The following is a 23,672-nucleotide window of genomic DNA, read 5'->3' as shown; positions in this document are numbered from 1 at the left end:
ATTAAACAACAGACTATCAATTGTTTTTATAATTTAAAAGCAAAAGTACACTGCAGTGACTGTTATAGACCACATGGAAGCAAAATCAAGTACCTGTGTTGTATTGAAGTTGAGAGTTTGACAGTGTTGCTCTTTTTTGTTTTTTTGTAAACCTGGTTAGTCCTGTTACAAAGGAGTGGTGTGTTTCTCTATTAAGCTCTCTAGTCTAGTTTCGGCTGCCAAAAAGCATCGCTCCCTGCAACATAGTTTGCAATTGAGGTGTGTTGGAGTGTGCTTGCGTGTTGCAAGGGGAAAAGGGGCACTGGGAGAGGCGGTGCTGATGCAGACCAACCTGTTCCTCTAGCTGGCTTTAAACTTATAAGCACTTAACTGGTAGATCCATCCTGTCCTGTCTAGAGCAGCAGTGACACACTGACAGGGAACATCTCTCCTGCGGCCTTCCTCAGGTGGAAGCAACAAACCGTAAGTCTATCCGATATGTTCGCTTTTGGGTTTATTTTAGGCATGATGATGATGATGGTAATGAACGAGTTTGAGAAGATGATTGGGGGAAATCTTTTCATGTAGGTCATTTGAATAATATGAATTAAGTTGATTAAATATTAGAAATTTAAGGTTATCGAATCAATGATGACAAATTTAACCTTGAGCATGAAACTGAGTTTTTAGCTTTCAGCTCCCTTTCACATGAATCCTATTTAGTTGTTTTGGGACAGAAAGATGAATATTACTTTAAATGTGTCAAAACTATGTTGTCATGTGATCCACACATTCACATGAATCATATTTAGTTGTTTTGTGATGAAAGACAAATATCACCGTAAATGTGTCAAAAACCATGTTGTCATCCGATTCAAACCCTGGTCTTTGCAGCACGTCAATGCTATTAGCGTTGGTTTTGCTATTTGTTACCCCATTTTTGTTAACGCACCTATTTACCACGTTAGTAAGATTACCCTTCCTACTTTTCTTTGCTCTTGTCAGGTTTGGGGATGTAAGTGAGGAGCTTGTGCTGGAAAAGTGACATTAGTGACTGATTAATAGTTTTAAGATAATCTGTATTTTGAGATCTTCATCTATATACTCTCAGACCAAAATGCAGTCAGCCTACCTTTTCCCAACAGGTTGGTTTCCCAACCTTGTGTGACTATTTTCTTCTAATCATGGACAGAGAGATTTTTTCTGTCACTTTTCTGTGATTGGAAATTTGACAGCTAGAGCTGCTGAGTCTGTTTAAAGAGCTGCATGAGCTTCTGGAGAAACTTTAGTCATGGGTCATGGGTGTGGTCAGATTAACATCAACAAAGCTTGAAGCATTGGCCGACAGATTTGATCGAAGCAGAGGAGAATGTACAATTAAAAACATGTTCTTGCAAACAAATGTGCTCTTATACACCATAGGATAGTCATCATGATATTCTTCTTGTCTGAACTTCAATTTAATCAGACAGACAAGAAGAATATCATGATGACTATCCTATGGTGTCTAACAACAAATCTTTGTGTAAGAACTTTTCATGAGTTACTTATTCCTTTGTTCTGATGACTTGTTTCACATTAATTCTTATCTATGTGAATATGCTGCAAATGGTTTGCATTTACATGTTGGGGTGTGGTTGAATGACAAAACTGTGTGTCTGAGTGTGACTGTCTAGTTTGGTATGGTATGTCAGTCAGAATGCATCCAAACCAACTGGTTTAGACGCATACATCCCCTGCAAAACCTGGCAGAGGCCTTGGATTCCAGAGGTGTGAGATGGTACTGCATTTGTGGGTGTTGTTACGTCAGACATGGTCAGAATGTGCTTGCTGCTTTGTTCAGCTGGAAACTGACCATAGGCAGGTATTAGATAGATAACTGACTTTTTGGTATGATTCTGTATAGTGCAGCATTCTGATGGTGCAGTCTGTAATTGTCTTGTCTTTAATGTTCTACTGCAAGTGTTCATCTTGGGGTCAAATCACAGAGTTCAATACATTTTAGAATCAGTATAAGTTGAGTTTGAGCAATCAAAGCCAAAACAAACCAAGACCATAACCATATCATCACATGTCAATATTAACTGTTTTTTTTTGTTTTGTCTTTTTACTGGTACTGGATTTAGGTGTCTGAAGGAATAAGACTTTTATGAATCATGACACACGTCATGGGTTTTCTGCATCAGTCCTGTGCCCTTTCTTATTTCATTAGGAACTCATAATTTACCTGAAAAATGTGTCACTTTACTGTTTTACAGACGCGTTTGATGTAATTTGGAGGTTCCATGGTCTTTTATTTGGAACATCTTCCTTGATATGTGGATCTAAACACACCAAAGAGATACAATAATGGTGAGCGAAAGTCAAATGTGATATCAACTGTGAAAATGTTTTTCTCAAAACATTGGAAAAGTCTGTCTTAATTCATTTTGTGGTTTGGAAACCTAGAGTGAAGTCAAGAGTCACAGTTTCTCAGAAAGCCTCCTGCTGGATGACACGGAGACAGGAGTCGTGATTAAAGGAATCACAGATGACACAGTTGTTGCAAAGAGTGGCCTGCAAGCAGGTAAGAGAAAACATTGTGAACACTGAAATTCATATGATATTTTGGGACAAAGATCAAAAGATGAGTAATCTCTGCTTGTTCCAGGTGATGAGATCGTTGCAGCTACGATACATCTTGACCACCTCAACAAAAATGAAGTTCTTAACATTCTGAAGGTCTTGGAGCCATATGATAACAACATGAAAGTGCTGACAAAAAAAGACTTGAGTGCCAGTGCTGGTCTTGGCTCCTTGGATTTAGGTTTGAAAGACCCTGCACAGGTGAATTTCCCATTTCCTGACACTTTTGTTTAAAAACAATCACAAACCTTTTGAGAGTTTTGAGCTAGTTTGACCCTCTTTTGAAATATCTACTTTCGAGACCACCGCAATAGAGTTGAAAAGTGATTTTGGCTGCTATATCTTCTAAATAATAATGATAATAAAGCTATCCTTATAGCTCTATACCACAAGAGGTTGGCTAGAAAATGTAATTTCGGGAAAGAGAACCTTTAATGTGGTTGGACAATCTGATATCATGAGTGTGCTGTACTGCCACTTAATGTAGTCCGTCATCCTCCTCTGATATCTCATAGCCCATCTAATAAATCCCAATGTATTATTTTATTTAATTGCAAAAGGTTGTATCAATAGTAACAGCAGCTTTCTGGAATACTGTCACCTCAGTGCCACAGAAGTGTTATAACCCTCATAAATTTGTTTAATGACATCAGCTTTACTTTAACTGTTACATTGCTAACTTGCTTTATTACCTCATTTCCAACAGATGCTCGGCCTTAAGACAGATCTGGATGCATCAGCTAACACACCAGCTGTTTCTCTTGATGGGTTGAGTGGAAAGTTAAATACTGCACAGAGCCTTAGGGGTGAAATAAATGGTCCTTCTCTCAATGAAGACCTTCCTAGTTTCAGTCTAAATAAGCCCTCAGCTGATGCTGGTGCCAAAATCACAATGCCCTCTCTAGGACTGACTGGACCAGATCTAAAAGGTGATATAGATGGCAGCCTAAAGGCACCTAATGTCAGTGTCTCAGCTCCCGACCTTGACACTCCCAGTGCTTCACTTGACATTGAGAAACCAGAAATAAAAACAGGCAAATACAAGGCCCCTAAATTTTCAATGCCACATTTTGATCTGCCTCAAATCAAAACACGAAAAACAGATATTTCGGGTGATGTAGATCTTCCTTCTGTGAATGGAAATTTAGAGACATCAGGCCTCAATCTATCAACACCAAAATTGGATCTTAACAGTCCAAAAGTGGATTTGGATACTCCTGACATAAGTATAGACACCCCAAATATTGATACGTTCAAGTGGCCCCACCAAAAACTGAAAGCACCCAAGTTGAAGGGACCAGATGCTGACTTAAATGCTGAACTGTCTGCACCTGATGTCAACTTCTCCACACCAAAGATCAATGGGGATCTCAGCACACCAGACATTGATTTGCCTAAATGTGAAATCAAAGGCCCAGATCTAGATGTTAAAACCCCAAATCTGGCCATCGATACTCCATCTGGGCCCAAAATCAATTGGCCACATTTGAGACTGAGGAAGCCCAAAGCAAACGTTGATGCCAACCTAAGCTCACCAGATATAGATCTCTTTGCTCCCCCAGTTGAGGGTGCATTAAAAGCCCCAGATGTTGACATTAACTTGCCAAAGGCTGACCTTGAAGGGCCTGATCTAGATGCAAAACTCCCTAATGGTAAATTCAAATGGCCTCATCAGAAATGGAAGATGCCCAAACTTAAAGGTTCGAAACCCGACCTGGATATAGATGCATCTCTAAATGTGCCTGATTTGAACTTGCAAACACCAAATATTGAGGGCAACATAAATGCACCAAATGCTGAGCTGAACCTCCCGAACGCTGACCTTAAAGGTCCCGATATTGATGTTCAGGGCCTGGATCTTGACAGTGATATACCATCAACAAAATTTACCTGGCCTCATAAGAAGTGGAAGAAACCTAAATTTCATGCCCCAAAGGGAGATATGGACCTTAATGCAGATCTGAGCACACCAGATATCGATCTTTCTGTTCCAAAAATTGATGGTGAAATAAACACACCAGATGTTGATCTGACTTTGCCCACAGCTGATGTTGACGTTAAAGCACCAAATGCGGACATTGAGGTCCCATCTGTGAACAAACCCCGGTTCCCAACACTCAAGATGCCAAAGTTCCATTTACCTGGGCATAAGGTGAAAACCCCAGATGTTGACCTTGATGCTGATGTGAAAACTCCAGACCTCAGTCTATCTCTTCCTCAGGCATCACTTGATGAACCAGGTGTTGATCTGAAAGCAGATATTGAGGCCCCATCAGGAAAGAAATGGCCCACTCTTAAAAAACCCAAATGGTCAGTCACACTTCCAAAGGTTAATGGTCCAAATGTAGATGCTGATGTTTCAGCACCTGACTTGAGTGTCTCAGTTCCAAATGCTGATGCTGAGATAGAGGTACCAGATGTAAATCTAAATGCACCAAAAACTGAAATAGAAGGCCCCAAGTTAAAATGGTTCAAGAAACCCAAATTTGGCACACTGAAAGGTCTGAATACTGATATTGATGCTGATATGAACGTACCTGATGTGGACCTCAAGGGGCCTGATGTGGATTTGAGTACACCAGATGTTAATTTTTCTGCACCAAAAATTGAGACTCCCGACCTCGATATCAGCATGCCTAAGGCTGATATCACTAGTCCAGACATGGATATTAATGGTCCAAATCTCAACATTGACTCCACTGATGGAGGGATCAAGTTACCAAAAGTTAAGATTCCAAAATGGCCCAAAGTCAAAGGTCCTGATTTGGATGCAGATGTAGATTTAAAAGCCCCCAATTTCTCCTTGCCTCCATCAGATATTGACACAAGTCTTGATGCACCTGATTTGGATATTAATTTACCAAATGCTGATGTCGACCTGCAAGGTCCAAATGCTGATGCCTCAGGTGGGAAATTCAAGTTCTCCAAGATAAAAATACCAAAATTTGGTATTTCAGGGCCAAAGGTAAAAGGACCAGATGTCAATGTTGATACTGAAGATCTGGATTTAGATCTAAATGCACCCTCTTTTACTGCACCAGACCCAAATCTTTCAGTCCCCAAAATTGATGGAGACCTTACTGCTCCAGACCTTGGCATCATTCTGCCCTGTGCAGACCTGAAAGAACCAGATGTAGATGTTAACACATCACTAAAGATGCCTTCAATCAAAATGCCAAAATGGAACATCGGACGGGGAAAGACTCAACTGCCTGATGCCAAAATTCAGACTCCAGATGCCTCTCTGCCTGATGTAGCTCTCAATTTGGACACAACTGCAGAGACTGATGTAGGCATTGATGTCAACAATCCCAGTGGCAAACTTAAAACTCCAAATCTTAATTTACCAAAACTGAACTTGTTTGGTACCAAATCAAAAGGCATTGACCTAGACACTGATCTCCAGCCTAACATTGACCTTTCAGGCACCAAAGCTAATTTGCTTCAAACTGATTTAAAGGGACCTAGTTTTGATCTACCAAATGCAGATCTCAACTTGAATGCCCCAGATCTAAGTCTTGATGGAAACCTCTCAGCACCCAGTATAGACACCAAATTACCAGCTTCAGATATACAAGGAGATTTCTCTGCTCCAAGAGTGGATATTGACCTGCCCAATGCAGACCTCAAAGCTTCTGATGTACAGTTGAAAACACCAGATCTTGAAATGGATTCCCACGTGGGTGATTTTAAATTGCCTCATTTTAAGCTCCCTTCATTAGGTCTTTCAAATCCTGAAGTAGATGTTCCCAGTGTTAATCCTTCAATCAAGGCTGGAGTAGAGGCCCCCAAGTTCACAGGAGGCATCCCTACAGCAGGTGCCAATGTGTCTGTTCCTGCAGTAGACTTGAGTGCTCCAAAGTTAGAGGCAGATGTCAAAGGACCAGAAATAGATGTGGAGGCCCCAAACATAAATGCTGATCTTGAAAAGCCAAAACTAAATTTTAAGTTTCCAAAGTTAAGTCTGCCAGGGTCAAAAACTAAAGCTCCAGAAATTAACACCAAATTGTCTGCTGATGGGGAAATCAGTTCACCCAATGTCAATGTCTCTACTCCTGAAATAAAGGCAGGTCTGAACACACCTGAAATGGATATCACAGCTGAGGGAGAAGTAGATGTTAAAAGCTCTCCAAAAAGTAAACTGAGATGGCCCTTTAAATGGGGATTAAAGTCCGGCTCAGATACCGATGAGGAGGGAGGTGCTGTTGACTCTGAAACCAATGTGTCTGATGCTGAAGAGGGGGTTCCCAAATTCAGATTCCACAGATTGCCTAAACCCAGCGTGGATGGTGTGGGAGGACTTGCTGATATTATTGGCTTGTCAAGACCTGACACAGAGGAAAGAGATTATGTTGTCAGCAAGGGGATCCGCTTACCAGTACCAAATGCAAAATCGAAAACAGGAGAAAAGGTTGACATTGTCGAGCTATTGAAAATGGCAAAGGAAAAAACCCCCTCAACTAACGTCACACCAACTGAAATGAAAACTAATATTGATCTGAGGCTTCCTGCCTCCAGCCTTGAAGCTAGTACCTCTTCAGAAGCAGGTGACTCCACTTTGGTGAGAGGAGGTACTTTCAAAATAGAAAAACCAGAGTCTGCACTGGGCTTGATAGTCCCTGATGTTTCTTCATCAGATGAAAATGAAAAATTATCAGTGGGCCTCTCTAATATGCTCGGCCTTGATTTAAAGGAATCAGAAGATAACTAATACCTGCTAGCTTTATCTGAAATGATCAAATAAGGCTTGCCACAGTTTTTTTTGCAGATACTGTACAGCCAGCTTCAATATGCTTCATGTCTTATTATGTAGCGCTCATATATTTGTATGAACCATCTGTATATTCCTGTTATTTATACAAGTTTTTTCCCCAAACATTGTTGTTTTAGAAGAAGGATACTTGTTGAATACCTGCCTTTGTATTGCAGGTAATAACAATAAACCTTTCTGTAAAATAATCCTCAGAAGTTATACATTGTGTGAATATATTTTAACCTTTTTTTCAATAAAGACTGCTGTGCATTTAATATATTTGTGACACTATAAAGTAGCTAGGGACTGATACAAATAATTGTTTGTTACTCAATGCATGAAAGAGAAAACAAGGTTTTATAAAGTTTGTTATGAATTTTCCCTGAACTATTTGCTGTAAATAAAATAGTAAAAATAAATGCCAATTTGAATTTATTTGTTGATACAATTAGGGTAAATTTAATCCTCCTGAGTGATAGCTAACACTGTGTCTGCCCATTAAACCAATTTCATGTTTGCATTTTTAGGCAACTTGCTATTTTGAATAATCAGTTTATCACATTCTTTTAACTCTGCTTACATTACTATGAAATGACATTGCTTGTTATTAAATTGTAAATTTGAGGAAAATATTCAGAAAATCAATGTTTCATCCCCTAATATCATAAAATATCTTTGGAGAAATAAATGTGCATGATTTTAACAAAGAGATGCCTTTTAATTTTATGTTGCTCCTTAATTTTCTTTAAAAAAAAGAAGAGATTAACCTTTTTCCAAACCAGTTTTACAGTTTTTAAAGAATTTATTTCATATTGAAATGGATAAAAATAAAGAAAAAAAATCATAATCCTTAAACAGTTTGAATTCATTTCAAGGTTTAATTTGCACTTTGATTTTTTTATTGCAGAACTTTTGGTTTTTGGTGACATAGGAGAAGTCTATTAAAGAAACACACTTGCTGATCTATATTGTTTGTGCTGATATTTCCCATATATGTTAATCCTATCTAAAAAAAAATCAGTAAAGACTAAATGAAATACAGCTGATGTGACACAAACTTAAAGATGTGCTAAAATCTATTACATTTTAGCAAAACTAAAACCAACATAAACCACATTAAATTCCCTTTTTTCCTTTTTGTTATCCAAACATTTCCAGTCTGATGCCCATAATATACAGCCAAAGTTCTAGTTTTTGTAATAAACTGTGACATGTGTGTGTTGTCCGCTCCACCAACTACAAACCAAGAGTCTACTGCCATGCTAGTGGCTCTGAGGCTAGGTTTGACATTAGCATGCTAACATTCTCACAATGACATTGCTAACATGCTGATGAAAATCACACCGATGTTTTGGGAAACATGCTTATTTACCATCATTTAGTGCCAAAGAAGCAGATAGATCCTGTCCTCTCTGTGTGCAATACACAGCTCCTGCTGAATGGTAGCTTACCTGTAATGAATGCTAGTAGTGGAGTCATTAAAATTCCCTTTACTTCAAAATGGTCTTTGCCTGCATCAATAAAACTAGTCATTCTTAACGTTCACTGTGAAGAAACTGCTGAAAATCATGTGTTGTTACTTTATAGTCAGATGCATAAACAGCCTGGAGCTGCTTTCTTGATATCACACAGCACCTCAGAAGCCCCTTTTAAGAAGAGGGACCGCCATGATTACTCATGATTGTCTAAGAGAGGATGAAGAGGATTACTTCTGGACAAACCAATACCCTGATTGTGATCTATTTGTGCCAGGATATACACAGAGGAGAAACTGCAGGCTTTCCTTGAAGCTGAGGCAGTCCAAGAAATTCTCCATATAATAGCATTTAATCAGGAATGAGAAAGGGACCTATCTGGGGGCAGCATGGGGCTAAAAGGGAACTATATAGAAATTCATTTTGAGACTCACTCAAGTACTTGGGTGGTTAGAGTGCACTCTATCTATCTATCTATGTATCTATGTATCTATCTATCTATCTAGACAGGTACTTGGGTGGTTAGAGTGCACGGCACGGCATAGTGGTAGCACGGTGGTGCAGTGGTTAGTGCTGTCGCCTCACAGCAAGAAGGTTTCTAGCCCAGGATCTTTCTGTGTGGAGTCTCCATGTTCTCCCTGTTCCTGTGTGGGTTCTCTCTGGTACTCCAGCTTCCTCCCACAGTCCAAAGACATGCAAGAGGGGTCGAGGCTGATTGATACTCTAAATTGACCGTAGTGAGGCTGTGAAAGTGAATGGTGGTCTGTCAACCCATCCAGGGTGAACCCCGCCTCTCTCTCGAAGGCTGCTGAGATAGGCTCTAGCCCCCCCGTGACCCTTAACAGGACAAGCAGTAGAAAATGGATGGGTGGTTATCAATCTGCCTTTTGGGACTAAAATGATGGACCAACCTTTAGAACGACTCTGGTTCCTGAAGTAAATTTCTCATTTCTGACATTTCAGTATATTCTTGACAGAAAGAAAATTACAGACTGTGTATATATTTATCTTAAACATTAAAGAATTACACATAACATGCAAATGATATTTTCACCCCAATATTTTATAAAACTGCATTTTATGACCACTCGACCATATCGTTGTTGCTAGCTAACTTTTCATGAATATATAATGAGGCTTCTAAAGGAGCAGATAACATTGCTTCACAGCCTGCTCAAGTTACAGGTAAGTCAATGTCAGACGGTTATGACATTGTGGTTATCAGGCAACACCTCTATGGAGAATACGACAGGAATTTTTAATTACAGATTGTCACTCTTGAGCTCTCTATTATTAGCATTACTCATACGACCATGTTCAACATTTTAGAGTAGTTTCCTGTAAGTAAGCCAAGATTTTAATTTCAAATTAGGATATATTTAGTTATAAATTAAAGTTTTGGACTAGTACATGGTCAAAATATGAACCTGATGATGGCACTATAGGCAAAGTCAGTAGGTTATCAATTTGATTTCACTTCATCATAAGCAGAATGTGAGTAGGCCTACTACATTCTTCTTCTTCTAAAAAAGTATTTTGTCAATACTAACTCATGGGATCAATAAAGTAATTCGGTCCCAGAGCCAGACAAGAAGAGAGAGACCCTTCTCTCTTTTGTGAAGCATTAGGGAGCTGAGGATTGATTGTGCTTCATCAATAGTAGAGGTTGGGAAGTGTTAGGATACCTCCATCAAAAACTATCAAACGCAATTAAGGTAGAGCTCTTCAGTATGTTCTTATGGCAGATTCTTATACTGCCCTTTCCCTGTATTTCAATGTTTGTATGTTTTGTCAGGATATGTCTTGGCGAAGAGAGAGGACCAAATTAGAGAAAACTAATTTCAGAGAAAATGAGAGATGCACACAGAGCAGTGAAGAAAAGGAAATACAGCCCTACGTGTTCATTTTCAACTTTTTTTATTCATCAGGATTTTTTAAACTTGGACTCTTTTTATTTTTTGATTAAGCTTATTTTTACTCATGCGGAGTACAGAATGCTCTTGAACACTGGACATGACAGAATTTGATGCCACAGAACTTTGGTCAACAAATTGCTGATGACTAGAAGAGCATCTGTTGCTACTAATCATGGCTGACTTGATGAGAGAAGATGAGGATTACTTATAGACATACGAAGACCCTGAAACCTTAATATCTGAACCAGAATAAACAAAGAGGAGGAAATACAGGTGTTTGAACCTGAGCAGGCAGGATGGAGATGGGCGATAGATGGAGAAGGCTATACTTCCCACCCACTGTAGTCATTGTGCTAAGCTAACTCTCTGTGGGTCCCAGTTTCCTCATGCAGCACAGGAAAGAAGCATGTAATTACTCGTCTGGCTCTTAGGAGGATGTTAAATGAGCATACTTCCAAAAAAGTTGGTGTGTTCCTTTAAAGTTTAATTTGGTAAAACTGTATCAAAGCTTATGAGGATAAGGACATTCCAGAAAGCACAATCCTGCCAGAAGTCAGAAAGAGAGACAGGGTTGATAGTCAAACTGTGGTTGCTGCTTGTTAATGAGTCTGTTGCCAGCGTGACGGCCAGTCCTTCTCTATCCAGCTCTGTAGCAATCGCAGCACATCAATGCGCTGGTAGATACGGCAGAGTTCAGTGAGCTCATTGACGGTTTTCTGGTTGTAGCGGAGCAGGAACTCCTGGGTGGGGCTGTGAGACAATGAGCCCTGTGTCCGGTGCTCCAGCAGGGTCAGTTCATCGTAGCTCATACCCCAGCGACTTGCAAAGTTCTTCCAATTTTTGATGGTGCAGTGGTTTGGATCCAGTTTGAGCCGCAATAGGTCCAGGAGATCTTTGTCGTTCATTAAGTCGCTTATCTTGGGAGGGGGTGCTGGGAAGCAGCACTTTTCACAAGGACTGTTGAGCAGCTGCAGTTCTTTGGGGTAGTCTAAGTACAGAGTTGGACAATGAAGATAGTGTGCAAATGGAAATACAGGACATTTTTAAGAAATTAATATCAACAAACATTCCTTTGTTTATTCAGTTGCTAACACAACTGTATGTCTCACAGCTTGCATTTTTCTCTTTTTTCCAAATAAAATTTCCACATATTTATCTACACACACACACACACACACACACACACACACACACACACACACACACACGCAGTATCTATCTATCTATCTATCTATCTATCTATCTATCTATCTATCTATCTATCTATCTATCTATCTTTTTAAGATAAAAACTTCAAGTAAATGGACACCTATTAATCGCAAAAAAATTAATCTCATCTTTATGCAGGATGATATTGGAATGGTTTTGCTATTAACTTTAAAAATTAAATACCTGGTGAAGTAGATGCTGAGCAGGAGCATTCCTCAGCATCTTTGACTGGCTACAATATAGATAACAACAATCATTAGTTGCAACAGTAATTTCTGTCAACCGTCTAAAAAGCACACATGAAATATCACAGCAAAGTTCTCTCACGCTTTCAAATATTAAACATAAGCTGATTGCATGTCATGGTATACAACCCTTTCACTATATATCATGATGTGGTATATTTCCTGGTCAAAGGTTGAATAATAACAAAAAGCTACCTTGTTAAAATGAATCATTTAATGCTGCAATGAACTGACAGTGTGTGAATGAAAATATGTTAAGAAGATATTATAGTTTATTGGAATTGTTTGTTCACCATCCCGGAAGCCTGAGTTGCACCTTTTAAACTTCGGATCAATTTTTTTGTTGTTTACTGCACCTTCTACCTACAGTGACGCATTGTTTCCTTGTTATATTGGATAAATCATCGACCCAACCGAGCCTTTTCCCAAACCTCTCAAGAGTTTGGCTGTAGCAGGTGCATGTTTCCTGAAAGTTTTGTGTCTTCAACTGTGAATGGGAGGTGTTTGCACTTGCTTCTCCAAGTCAGACATGTCTCAGCAGAAGTCACATTGCACATTACTGTACATCAAAGTCAAATGAAGAAAGGGGAAACTACCCCTGGAGGAATGTACACATTTTACCAGTGATAATTGGACACACTCTCACTTCTACTCCAACTGCAAATTTTTCCTCATGGTGCATGTGTGTTTTCAACAATGCTCCCTTTAAGAGCAGGAGTGTGACGTTCACACTCTCTCTGCTCTGTTATTAGCACACACACACAGCTGCTCCTCCCAGTTCAGTGAGACAAAAACCACATCCTGCGTGATTCAGACTGAATTAGAAAGTACCCCTCTGGAACTCTGTAAGGGTTCAATAGAACTCTCCCCATATGATAACAGACCTGCATGAAAATTGACACAGGCTGATTGCGAAGATGATTACTGGAGAAAAACCTGTACACAGCCAAGCCCAACATTTAAAGCCTCCATGATGTTTATTTATTGTCATTTACAGCTTAAATATGGCATGAAATGATATGAAAATACGCCATGCTTTCTCAATTGATGAGCAGAAGCTTTCAAGTGTAATATAAATTTACTTGAATATGACCTATGACCCACATAGTGTACTCTTAAGTTTATAACATTGACTTATGTACTTTTGTCTGCTATGTTGAAGGGTTGTTAAACTAGCTCACCCACCTCTCTGCAAAATAATAAAGTGAATAACCAGTTGCTACTTACACCATGTGATATTTAGCTGTCAGGGATATTTTGTTATTGCGTTTTGAATGTGTGTGTGCGCATGTGTGTTCACCGTTTCTATACTGTATATCACGATAGCATAAATTATTTGTAGTATGTTGATATAAAAATCATTTTAACTACAACCACGGGCGTGAGCTCGGTGAGCTCCCTGACCAGTGCCCCTGTCGTCCTGGTGAACATCCCATATATTTTGTCGTGTGTGTGCTCTAAAAACCATGAATACTGGGTCACAATATGTGATCACGAGTTAAAACGCTTCAAAAAAAATGCCATAGCTTTACTGTAAGCTGTTGAAATACATTTATACACCACGTTCCTACTTAAACGCTGCTCAGTGTTTTACGATGTTATCTCTTATCCATTTGTTCACACACTTACATGACATGACATGCGAGGCTCTGACCTGCCTATGCACTGCAGCTCAGTGTTCATGTGTGAACAGGCTAGATACTTTTTAGCTGAAGCTCCAGCAAACATAATAATTAGGGTTTGAAGTTCGCAAAAATATGAAGGATCTTTGGCCTGGGTAATAAAGCCTGTATTAACACATAATGCAACGCGATTTGTAGATTGAATTGTGAAACTGCTTCCTTCATTTTGTTTCTGAGCACCCACAGACTTTTTTCTTTTTCGCCGCAAATTCCCTCAAAGCCCTGATTAACAATTTGGTCTATCATAAACGCATTATATGAGCTTAAGTTTCATGTTTTTGATTGCAATTTACATCCTTGCCAGAATATAAACTCTTTGGAGTAATACAGTCAAAATAATAGCATAAAGAGAGGAAGTGGAGGCCGGGTTAAAGGTTAACTGCTGCTTCAGTCTCACTTAGACCAATAGCTAATGATCGCTATTTTAATTTAGGTCAGAAACCTTTAAATACAGAGAGGCACCAGCTCTACTAACTGTCAAGACTCTACATATATTCCTTAATTGCATCATTTGCATTTTTTTTTTTCAAAACGGGCAGCTGGTGCATTTTGCAGTGTCAAATACATTTTCAACTCCATTTAACAACTACTGCACCATTTTATGATGACATAGGGAGACACAAGGAAAGATAAAGAGAGAACTATGAATGAGTAGATGGAAAACACGTGGGTTAAGGTATGAATGCAAGTTGATGGTGCTTTCAGCAGGTTTAGGTGCATGTCCTGTATGATCTGTGATAATACTGACCTGTCTGATTCTGTCAGAGGAGGGGCTCAGGTATCCAGAGGGCATGGAGCTAAGGTGGAGAGTCACAGCATCTGGTGGAGGCACATTACTGACATCACATGCCAAATCCAGTAGGTAGAATTGGAAAAAAGTCCTTTGAACAGAGGAACTTCACCATTGTTCTTGTTTAATCGGTGTTATTTGGTCTACCACTGTTTTTATTCAACATCAACATTATCACTTTCTTCTAGAGCTGGAGCTACAATGCTGGAGGCAGTTTTGTGATTTCAATATAATTGTCTTTACTGTTCAGCAGCCTTTTACTGTTTGGGTTATACAGCAGATATGGTGATGTGGGTAGATTTCTGCTCAGACAAGCACTGGTGCTTACGCTAACACGAAGGACATGTGAGGTACTGCAATGAATTTCATTATTCTATGAAATCTTGCAATCTTCTTATTCTTTTTATTACATTACATGCAAGAGTAGGCATCAAATTGAATAGGATAATGACCTGTTTTATGAAAAAAAAAACCTGCAGAAATTGCAATTGTGATAGATTTGAGTGAGAGTTATTATTTCCTTGTTTCATTTTCATTGAAAAAATAATGTCAAGGGTCTGTACCAAAGTTCTTCCTTGATAGCTGGAGAATACAATTTGTACATCAGGGTATCTTTCTAACATTACATTGCTACATTTATATTGTGTATTAGCTTATATTTTAATTTTAGCCAGATATTGCAGCTCATATGATGTGGAGGTTGTACTTGGCCACCCTGCATCTTTTGTAAAATTTCAATTATTTGTGCAGCCTTAAATTTTTGAATTTTCTGACCATTAAGGTAAAATGAGCAAGGGAGCATACAATATAATAATGTAATGTAATATATAATGGGGGAAAAAAAAATCCCTTGTTTCTTCTTTTTTTCTGGGAAGGTTCTGGTGAATCAAAGGGGAATGTTTTGGGCTTATCTGTCTTTAAAGGACAGAAACTAATAAACAAAAGTAAATTGTGTGAAATTTATTTGGGAATGAAAGCAGTAATTCTCTTTTGTAAAACTGCTCAAATGTGCACCACCATGAATTTACCATTAGCCTCCAAAGCTATTCATTCATGCTGTCCTCTTTGAGCACCATCAAAGAGGACAGCGGAGATTCTGACTCTTACATACCGTGAGGATCTGTCACCTGCACTGGGTAATTGGCCTCTAAGGACTGTGGCAGAGACAAGGAGAAACAAGAGAGTATTAGTACATGACATCAAGCACGAAAAACCAGAGTTCCTCTGCTTTATTATTGCTTTTGTGGTAACTTTACCTTTGATCTGGAAAACGTGACTGCTGTGTGCACTAACATGCACAAATAATCTGATGACTGGGAATTATAATCTGATCTGACATGTTTCCATGTACTTTTATAATGAGGAATCTGAAAAAAACCTGGTTTACATTTTTCAGCCAATAGTGAGTTTTCTCTCCCAGTACATGACAAAAAGCTCATACTGCTGGTTATTGTCAAAGTTTCCAGTTGTGTTTTCAAGATGGAAGCATTTGTAATTTGATATTTCTTATAGATCAAATTTTGGCCATTTTTGAAGGTACTTTTTAATATTTCAAAATTCCTATTTTTTCCCCATCTTGGAAGTACGAGATGTTCATATTCTTCATTTTACAGGGCATACATATGACTCTGCTTCACTGCTGCCCAGTGCGTTTACAAATGACCGCATCTGGTTTCTTCTTTTTCTTGGTTTCGAACAGCATGTCCACATGTGCAGATTAAATAAATTAAAGAAATTAGACTAATCTGCATACAACCATTGAATAAAGCAAAGGATTGGACAAAATACTAGGTACGTTCAACAGAGGAGGCCTTTAACTGATTAAAAAAAATTACTATACTGTTACAGTACACGATCTCTTGATTAATATGGTAACTCTAAAAGTCAGATAATGATCTGCTTATTAGTGTGCATGTAAACTCTCAATATGTCGACTGCAACTGTGGGAGAAAATGAGCGACTGTGTGCAGAGACGAGCAACAGCCTGCTAGAACTTGTTTGAGGGCCCTCAGGCGCAAGCAATCACAGCACAGTTGTTCAGTTATGGTACATTTCTTAACTCCAAGATTCCTCTTTTTTAAAGGAGGAACAGGGAGAAATCAGCAAAATTCAAACAGGAAAGATGGCAAGTTAAGACAGTCCAACAAACACACAGAATTAATTCAAATGTGCTCACAAATTCTGCCACAAAGCTGGTGGTGTCCGTGTCCTCCACTGGTTCAGAGCTGATTCTGTCTGCTACCAAAAAATAAACAAAAATGAAGAGGTTTTAGTACAATGAATAAATCATTGTTAGACATGAAAAAAGATGAGGTGAGGTGTAGGTAAAGGTGTGAATATAGCAGATCAACATGGAGGCTTTTCAGAAACAATGAGAATACTGTTCAGAAAGGGAAACGCTTCAGTGACATGGCCTCAGTACTGAAAAGGAATATATTTAAAAAGCACATTCACAGATGAGTCGGGACAGAAACACAAAGGCAGCTTTTCAGCTCGAGAATGCACTTGGGCGGTCTTCATCTGTCGACGTCACTGTAAAGCCTTTGTATCCAAAGGCTTCCAAATAAAGAACTGCTTTGGCCTTTCTTAGGTTACACTCTATGATGAAACTTCAATTTGAAGCGCGAACAAGAATTTGGATTAAGCGATCAGGTTGTTCGTGACGAGGTTATGTCATGTAGAAGCCACAGCTCCCAATTCATGTGCTCACACTGTGTGACTCATGCATCGTGTCACCATCTAACTGGCAACAGTTTAGCTGTTAGACAGATGTGGACCGTTCTGGCTGATGAAAGAAGTTAATTAAGCTTTGTTTGAAAGCTCAGAGTAAATTGTTATACACCTTCAAGAAGAAGAAAATCAAGAATAGTTTGTTCAAGCTGAATGAAGTATTTAATAAAAAACTGTTGCAGCTTGCGTTTCTCTTGCACTCAGAGGAGAAAGAAACATCAAACGGGCATCATGCAGTTGACCTGCATCCAATGACATCATGTTGTGTTGCCAAAGCACTTTCAGATGCTATCTGCCACTTAGCATGATTATAAAATGTAGCTGTGACTCTGCTTCTACTATGCGAGCATGACAACGGCTGACCAGAATTTCTCATGCATCTGAAATACATCAGATGTCGGATGGCCATTTGAGAGCAGCTGATTGGTCCTCAAAACCCTCTGCACACTACACAGCAAACAAACTAAGGTTCCTGGTGACTCTGGTGAAAATGCACTTGTAGAATGAACGCCCCAAAGTTTCATAAGGCTTCACATCTGCCAGTAACACAAAACAAACTCTGCTCTGATCATGGAATCCTCATGGTTGTTGTTGCAGTATTAGGTGTTCAGAAGTTCAGGACCACTGGCTAACATAACTTCATTGGTGGGAGAACAGAAAAAGAGCAGCAACACCCCCCCCCCCCCCCAAAAAAAAGCTCAAAGATTTGTATTACAAGAGCGCCTGCTCTTGTAGGAAATGAATGAGCCCTAAATGTTTGTGAGCCGAATCTTAAAGGTTTCAGGATTTTATCACAAAGCAGGGTTAACACCATGAGGAGGAGATCAGTTTGCAGTTAGATGATTTACAGGAAAATGTCACAACACAAAAACACATATAACATTACCTGTCTTAAATGATAAAAGTGGGGGAGAAAAATTGCAATAAAACGTACCACATTCCTCAACGAAAGCCTGCGAACTTTACTTCAGTCATGAAATGCAAAAGACAACGTTCAGAAGACATAATGTTTTGTTGAACGGCCTGCAGCGTTCCTAGTGCGCACTTGCATTTTCTAACAAATCCTGAGCAAACCTTTGTGCACTGATGAATAATGTAATACAGTAAATCAATCCATTTTCTTCTCTGTAAGAAAATTTTAAGATGTGGATCACAAGTCAGGATTGCTTGTCCTCATAAGACTGCTCAGTGTCTGATAGAATGGACAGGAGTAATGTGTACAACAAGGAATCCAAATACTAAATAAGGTGCAAAGGCAGAAATGCTAGGTTGGATGGAAAGGAGAATCAACTTATGAAGAGGAACGCTCATCACTACAGCTTCTTTAAATGGTCCACATAAAATTTCTAGGATATGTTGACACTTTGCTTCCGTGATGCTTTTAGTCTCTATTGAGTATTTCTTATATTTCATATATTTCTGTGTACAGTAGAACTACTGAGTTCAGCAGCTTACATAATTCCCAAGTGTTTAAAGGAACTCAGTGGCTTATGTTTTTTTTTTTATAGCCCTTTACAATACAACTGTAACAAGATTCCAAACTTTTTAAATAATGAAATGCAGAATTGTGATTTTGAAACAGTTCTACAGAGTGATATAGTAGTGTAAATACAGGTCCACTTGGTGTATCGTTCCCCCTGAGTGATGACAACATTCCTGGTTAGAAACATGGGTTGGGATAAAGGAGCTGAAAATCTCTGAGTTTAACCTCACTCATTCTATCATCTCACCCCCCCCCCCCCCATCCTTCAGACCCCAGACCCTAATCTCGCCACTTCAAGGGAATGCACAGGATTGCTGAGTTAATAAGACAGATATACAAAGATTTCTTGCATTTACAGTTCCAGCATGTAAAAGTTGAGTGTAAGAAAAGACTGTAGTTATCGGGGAAGAAAATAAGGTTTGTTTGTGTATGATTATGGTTTAGAGACGATTAAACTGAATTAAGGTTAGAAAAAGACAGTGGTTCCGGTTTAATTGAAGGCCTGTGTCACAAGACATGATCTCTGGTTTCCTTCTTGATAGCTGCACTTCTTCCTGGCACTACAGGTAAATATCATCCAGTGTTGAGGTAGTTTGTACAAAAAATAAAAAATAAAAATAAAGGCCATAAACCTCCCATTCTGCTGCCTTGAAAACCTCTCTGACGTCAGAATATTCCATTTGCTACATCATATCACCACGTTAAACTGCAGACAATACAGTGTGTTTCACCATTGATCCAGTTTTCAGGCCAGATGGATTTATTTCCTGCCAACCTTCAAGATGTCCCAGCACACAGGGACTAAAGCACACAAAGACAACAGTAGATATCTTAACCTTTGGGAGGTATTCCCCTGTAACTACGGTGCGACAAGAATTAGGACTTTCAGCCTGCCAGCCACCCAATTATCAAGTGTAAGTCAAACCCTGCATCAGTTGAGCATTGTTTCTTCCTCTCCGGGAATGCGAGGACATGCAACTACATGTTCTGGTTAAAGTTCAAGAGATGAAATATAAACCACATGATAATACATTGCTTAGGGGCCATAATTCCACGCAGGTGACTCTAGAATGACTCCATTTTGACCACCCATGTCTCCTACAAGAGGATAAAGCACCCTGTGAAGCGGGACGTTTGCTTTGTCTTAAGTTTCACACGTGACTGCGTGTGAATGGTATGCTAACACCTGACCGGGTCCATATAGTTAAGTCTCTAGCTCTCCACACTTGGAACTCTCTCTCTCCTGCATGTGCATCTTTCCTGGCGGTGGGTGGTAAATATATCTGTATACTCCCAAGGGACTAGTTTGGTACATGCATGCTTCCTCTTCAGAAATGAATCAGCCACTCACAGTTGAATAGGTGCAAGAGGCCTTAGAGGAATGCTTCAACATGTTGGGAAATGTGCTGATTAGTTTTCTTCCAACGAATCAGATAAGAAAAGTGATATCAATCTCGTGAAAAAAAATGGAGTCAGCACCAAGGGAGTTTAGCCTAGCATCACGACCACTATGTAAAAGCGGGAAAAAAACCACAAAAAAACCCCCGCCTCTGTAGCTTATTAAGTAACATGTTGTAAATCATTTTGTATCACAATTTGTGTATTTAGCAGGAGTTGCAAGATGACATTGACTGTAGTTTCCCTGAGTCCTACACTAACAGCAACCTAATCAGGACCCTGTGTTCTACCCGAAGATGCAGGGTGGACTGATCAATACGCCCAGCATCACATGACACCTGGAGACCCAAATAAAAATGCCCGTCTCTCATACACAACACAAAGACGCTATAAAGAAACAAGAAAATACAGAAATTTACGTCATTTATTCACATGACTGTCTATGATATCTACATCTAGACGAAGTACTGTTTAAAACCTTTGTAAAAAAATAAAAATAAAAAAAAAGGCCCCAGAGAAGGAAATAGATGCAGCCATCGGAGAAACTCTCCAACATGCCGTGGAACAACTGTAGTACAGCTTTGTGTTTTTATGTATTTTAATGTATATTCAAAAAATCGAAACAACTGTTTTTGTTTTTAAACTGTTTTTGTTGTCGTTTTTAAACAAAGTGATGAGAAAGATGAAAGAACTGTTGCAGGGTAAGTGCACATGTGTACGAAAATAACCCCAGCAAAACTCAGCCTCTGGAGAAAAGTGGTTATGTGTGTATGAGTGTACCAGGATTATCTTGTATCAGAAATCTGGGTCAGATCCGATGGAGGTTAGAGAACATTTAGTATGTTTAAACTGTTAATCTGGACATACAGGATGAATAAAGCTGATGGATGCACACTGTTCATACATTAGCAAAATATCTGAGGAGGCCAGTTTGTGATACACGACTGACATTTTTGACAAAAACATTGACAGACATTGTTGACCAAAAACTGCCCTGTAGCAGGCAGAGGTGCAGGTGGCCATCTGCCTTGAGTGGTTGGGATGAATGGGAGTGCGTTTTGGAAAGTGGGACAGATAGTGTGTTTTTTTCCCCTACTTTGTTTAGAAAATAAATTGGTAAGGAACATTTAGGAATCTCGCTTGATCAAAGTCAAAAGGCCTCAGGATACTAAGATACCAGATGCTGGTTCCCCAGAATACATGTCGTTTTTGTATTTTCATACACACCTCATTGTTCGAAAAAAAAAAATACCAGAGTGGCCTTTAACAACAGAGAGCGTGTTGTGCAGTGCTCTGATGTTTGGTAAGCTCTGTGGCTGAGAGGCTTTTACAACTGCTCAGAGACAGAGACACCACAGTGTTCCAGTCTGAGAGATGCAAGTCATGACAATCCTGAAAATCTGTCATGTGTATAGCCTCACAACTGACGCCATCAGGCTCGGCAGCCTGAGACCTGTGTGTGCACCTGATTGTGTCAACTCTGACATAGTGAACACATCCACAGGGTCATTTACTGTCAGTTGCTCTACTTATTGCCAGTTCTAGCAAAAAACAAAACAAAATACACCTAAACCAATCAGCAGTCATCCATGGACAGGCAGAGTCCATGTTTCCTGAGTGTGTTGTGTACTTCGGCACATCCTCATAATCAGGCCAAAGGGAAACAGACATTTCTATGTGGAGTCTTGAAATGCATACCTTGAAATAAACAATCTGTCCACTCCTCTCTCTCTCTCCACACGTTATAAAATAAATTAAACTCGTTCATTTTAAGCCAGAGAGAAAGTTTGGTCTGGCCCTTTGATGGCATTATCTGCAGGCCACAGATTTATCAAGGCATGTGGACGTGTTATGGTGTTATTTCCTGGCCATTTTAACTCTATTAACTCTTTAAGTTGAGTTCCATTAAACTTATCTACTTGTTTTTTTTTTTAATAAACACAAATGTTTTGATTTTAAAACAAAAGACTCATGCGTCTCATACGTTTCTCGTGATAAATTCAAGGGCTGGTTCGGCAGGATGGAAAAGACAAATATGCCAGTAAACCGTTCTGATACGGAGACAAGTAGACGTACTTACCAAATGGTTCTTTGCACGCTCTCAAACTGCTCATTTTTGAAGCGGTGACGTCTCTGGTACAGGGTGATGTAACAGGATGTGTATAAACCTTAAATGCATATGTAAAATTAAAGACTAATGGTCCACGGTGGGATCAGGGGATGCGCCAATGCCAGCCCGGCGGCAGCGGCTCACACAAATGATTCCACCTATGTGATCGAAAGGTAGCAGGTACGCGCTGCCTTCAAGGTGTCCTCGGAAATTCTAATTTTTCATTTTAGACTTTTCATATTACACACACAGAAAATGCAATGCTGAATGACTGTATGTGGTGTACCATCAGATCAGCCACCCCACCCTCTCTCTCTCTCTCTCTCTCTCTCTCTCTCTCTCTCTCTCTCTCTCACACACACACACACACACACACACACACACACACACACACACACACACACACACACACACACAAAACAAGTGCCACATTCACACTAAAGATGAGAGGTTCTGGACGTCCGCCAACCATCTAATTTCTGCATTCCTGTGATTAAGAATGGTGAAACAGATGGCAGAAGTGTTCATACATTTACACATATTGTATTTATATGTATCAAATAGTGGTTACATTTGCATATGTTCCATTATTTTGCCATGTATGGTTGAATATAGGCCTACACATTCCATCCATCCATCCATTTTCTTCTGCTTATTCCAGTTTAGGGTCTCGGGGGAGCTGGAGCCTATCCCAGCGGTGTTCGGGTGAGAGGTGGGGTTCACCATGGACAGGTCACCAGTCCATCGCAGGGCCAACATATAGAGACAGACAACCATTCACACTCACACCTATGGTCAATTTAGAGTATTCAGTTAGCCTCGTCCCCATTTGCGTGTCTTGGGAGGAAGCTGGAGTACCAGAGAGAACCCACACAGGCACAGGGAGAACATGGAGACTCCACACAGAAAGATCCTGTGCCTGAGCCGGGACACGCACCCAGAACCTTCTTGCTGTGAGGCGACAGTGCTGACCACTGCACCACCATGCTGACCAGACCTACATATTTTTCCATATATTTTCATTATTTCATTATTCATTATAGACTAGATGTAACAGTTTTACAAAACATAGCCAACTAAGACAGTAAATTTAGTTACAAACATTCAATATGATATATTAAGAGATGTACAGGTGCTTTGGATGATCACACATCAACTGTGACATGCAACCATTTACGAAGACTGCATGTTGATACAAAGAGGTAACGGGACAGAAATACATGATTCAGTATCACTTATTTTAGGAAAAAAAAACTCAAATAAAAAAAACAAAACAA

At 39.5% G+C, this 23,672-nt stretch overlaps 2 protein-coding genes across 2 annotated transcripts; one reads left to right on the top strand and one right to left on the bottom strand.

Moving 5' to 3' along the window:
• The first annotated feature begins 306 nt into the window (after positions 1-306).
• On the top strand, positions 307-8,134 carry LOC147247629 (uncharacterized). The gene is made up of 5 exons (XM_086180394.1): positions 307-462; positions 2,238-2,331; positions 2,428-2,545; positions 2,630-2,805; positions 3,311-8,134. Exons 2-5 carry the CDS (start codon positions 2,329-2,331, stop codon positions 7,313-7,315), a joined length of 4,302 nt encoding a protein of 1,433 aa, XP_086036520.1. The 5' UTR covers positions 307-462; positions 2,238-2,328; the 3' UTR covers positions 7,316-8,134.
• A 123-nt stretch (positions 8,135-8,257) lies between these two features.
• edaradd (EDAR-associated death domain) lies at positions 8,258-22,642 on the bottom strand. The gene is made up of 6 exons (XM_086180395.1): positions 22,366-22,642; positions 16,851-16,912; positions 15,786-15,828; positions 14,633-14,703; positions 12,141-12,189; positions 8,258-11,736 (listed from the first exon to the last, which is right to left on the bottom strand). The coding sequence occupies exons 1-6, from the start codon at positions 22,397-22,399 to the stop codon at positions 11,348-11,350; spliced, it is 648 nt and encodes a 215-aa protein (XP_086036521.1). The 5' UTR covers positions 22,400-22,642; the 3' UTR covers positions 8,258-11,347.
• Between the last annotated feature and the right edge of the window lie 1,030 nt (positions 22,643-23,672).

Source organism: Aulostomus chinensis, chromosome 16, assembly GCF_037954235.1.
Source record: "Aulostomus chinensis isolate RoL2024-O1b breed Wild chromosome 16, RoL_Achi_v1.0, whole genome shotgun sequence".
Lineage (NCBI taxonomy): Eukaryota > Metazoa > Chordata > Actinopteri > Syngnathiformes > Aulostomidae > Aulostomus > Aulostomus chinensis.
This window is presented reverse-complemented; position numbering and strand designations above follow the sequence as displayed.

Excerpts from the sequence above, each read along its gene's own strand:
- LOC147247629 (XM_086180394.1), top strand. Across the intron at positions 2,546-2,629 it reads AAAGAGTGGCCTGCAAGCAG|GTGATGAGATCGTTGCAGCT; the intron begins GTAAGAGAAAAC and ends TGCTTGTTCCAG. Across the intron at positions 2,806-3,310 it reads GTTTGAAAGACCCTGCACAG|ATGCTCGGCCTTAAGACAGA; the intron begins GTGAATTTCCCA and ends CATTTCCAACAG.
- edaradd (XM_086180395.1), bottom strand. The coding sequence starts at position 22,399 with ATGAGCAGTTTGAGAGCGTGCAAAGAACCATTTG. Across the intron at positions 16,913-22,365 it reads AGCGTGCAAAGAACCATTTG|CAGACAGAATCAGCTCTGAA; the intron begins GTAAGTACGTCT and ends ATTTTTTGGTAG. Across the intron at positions 12,190-14,632 it reads CCTCTGACAGAATCAGACAG|CCAGTCAAAGATGCTGAGGA; the intron begins GTCAGTATTATC and ends TCTATATTGTAG.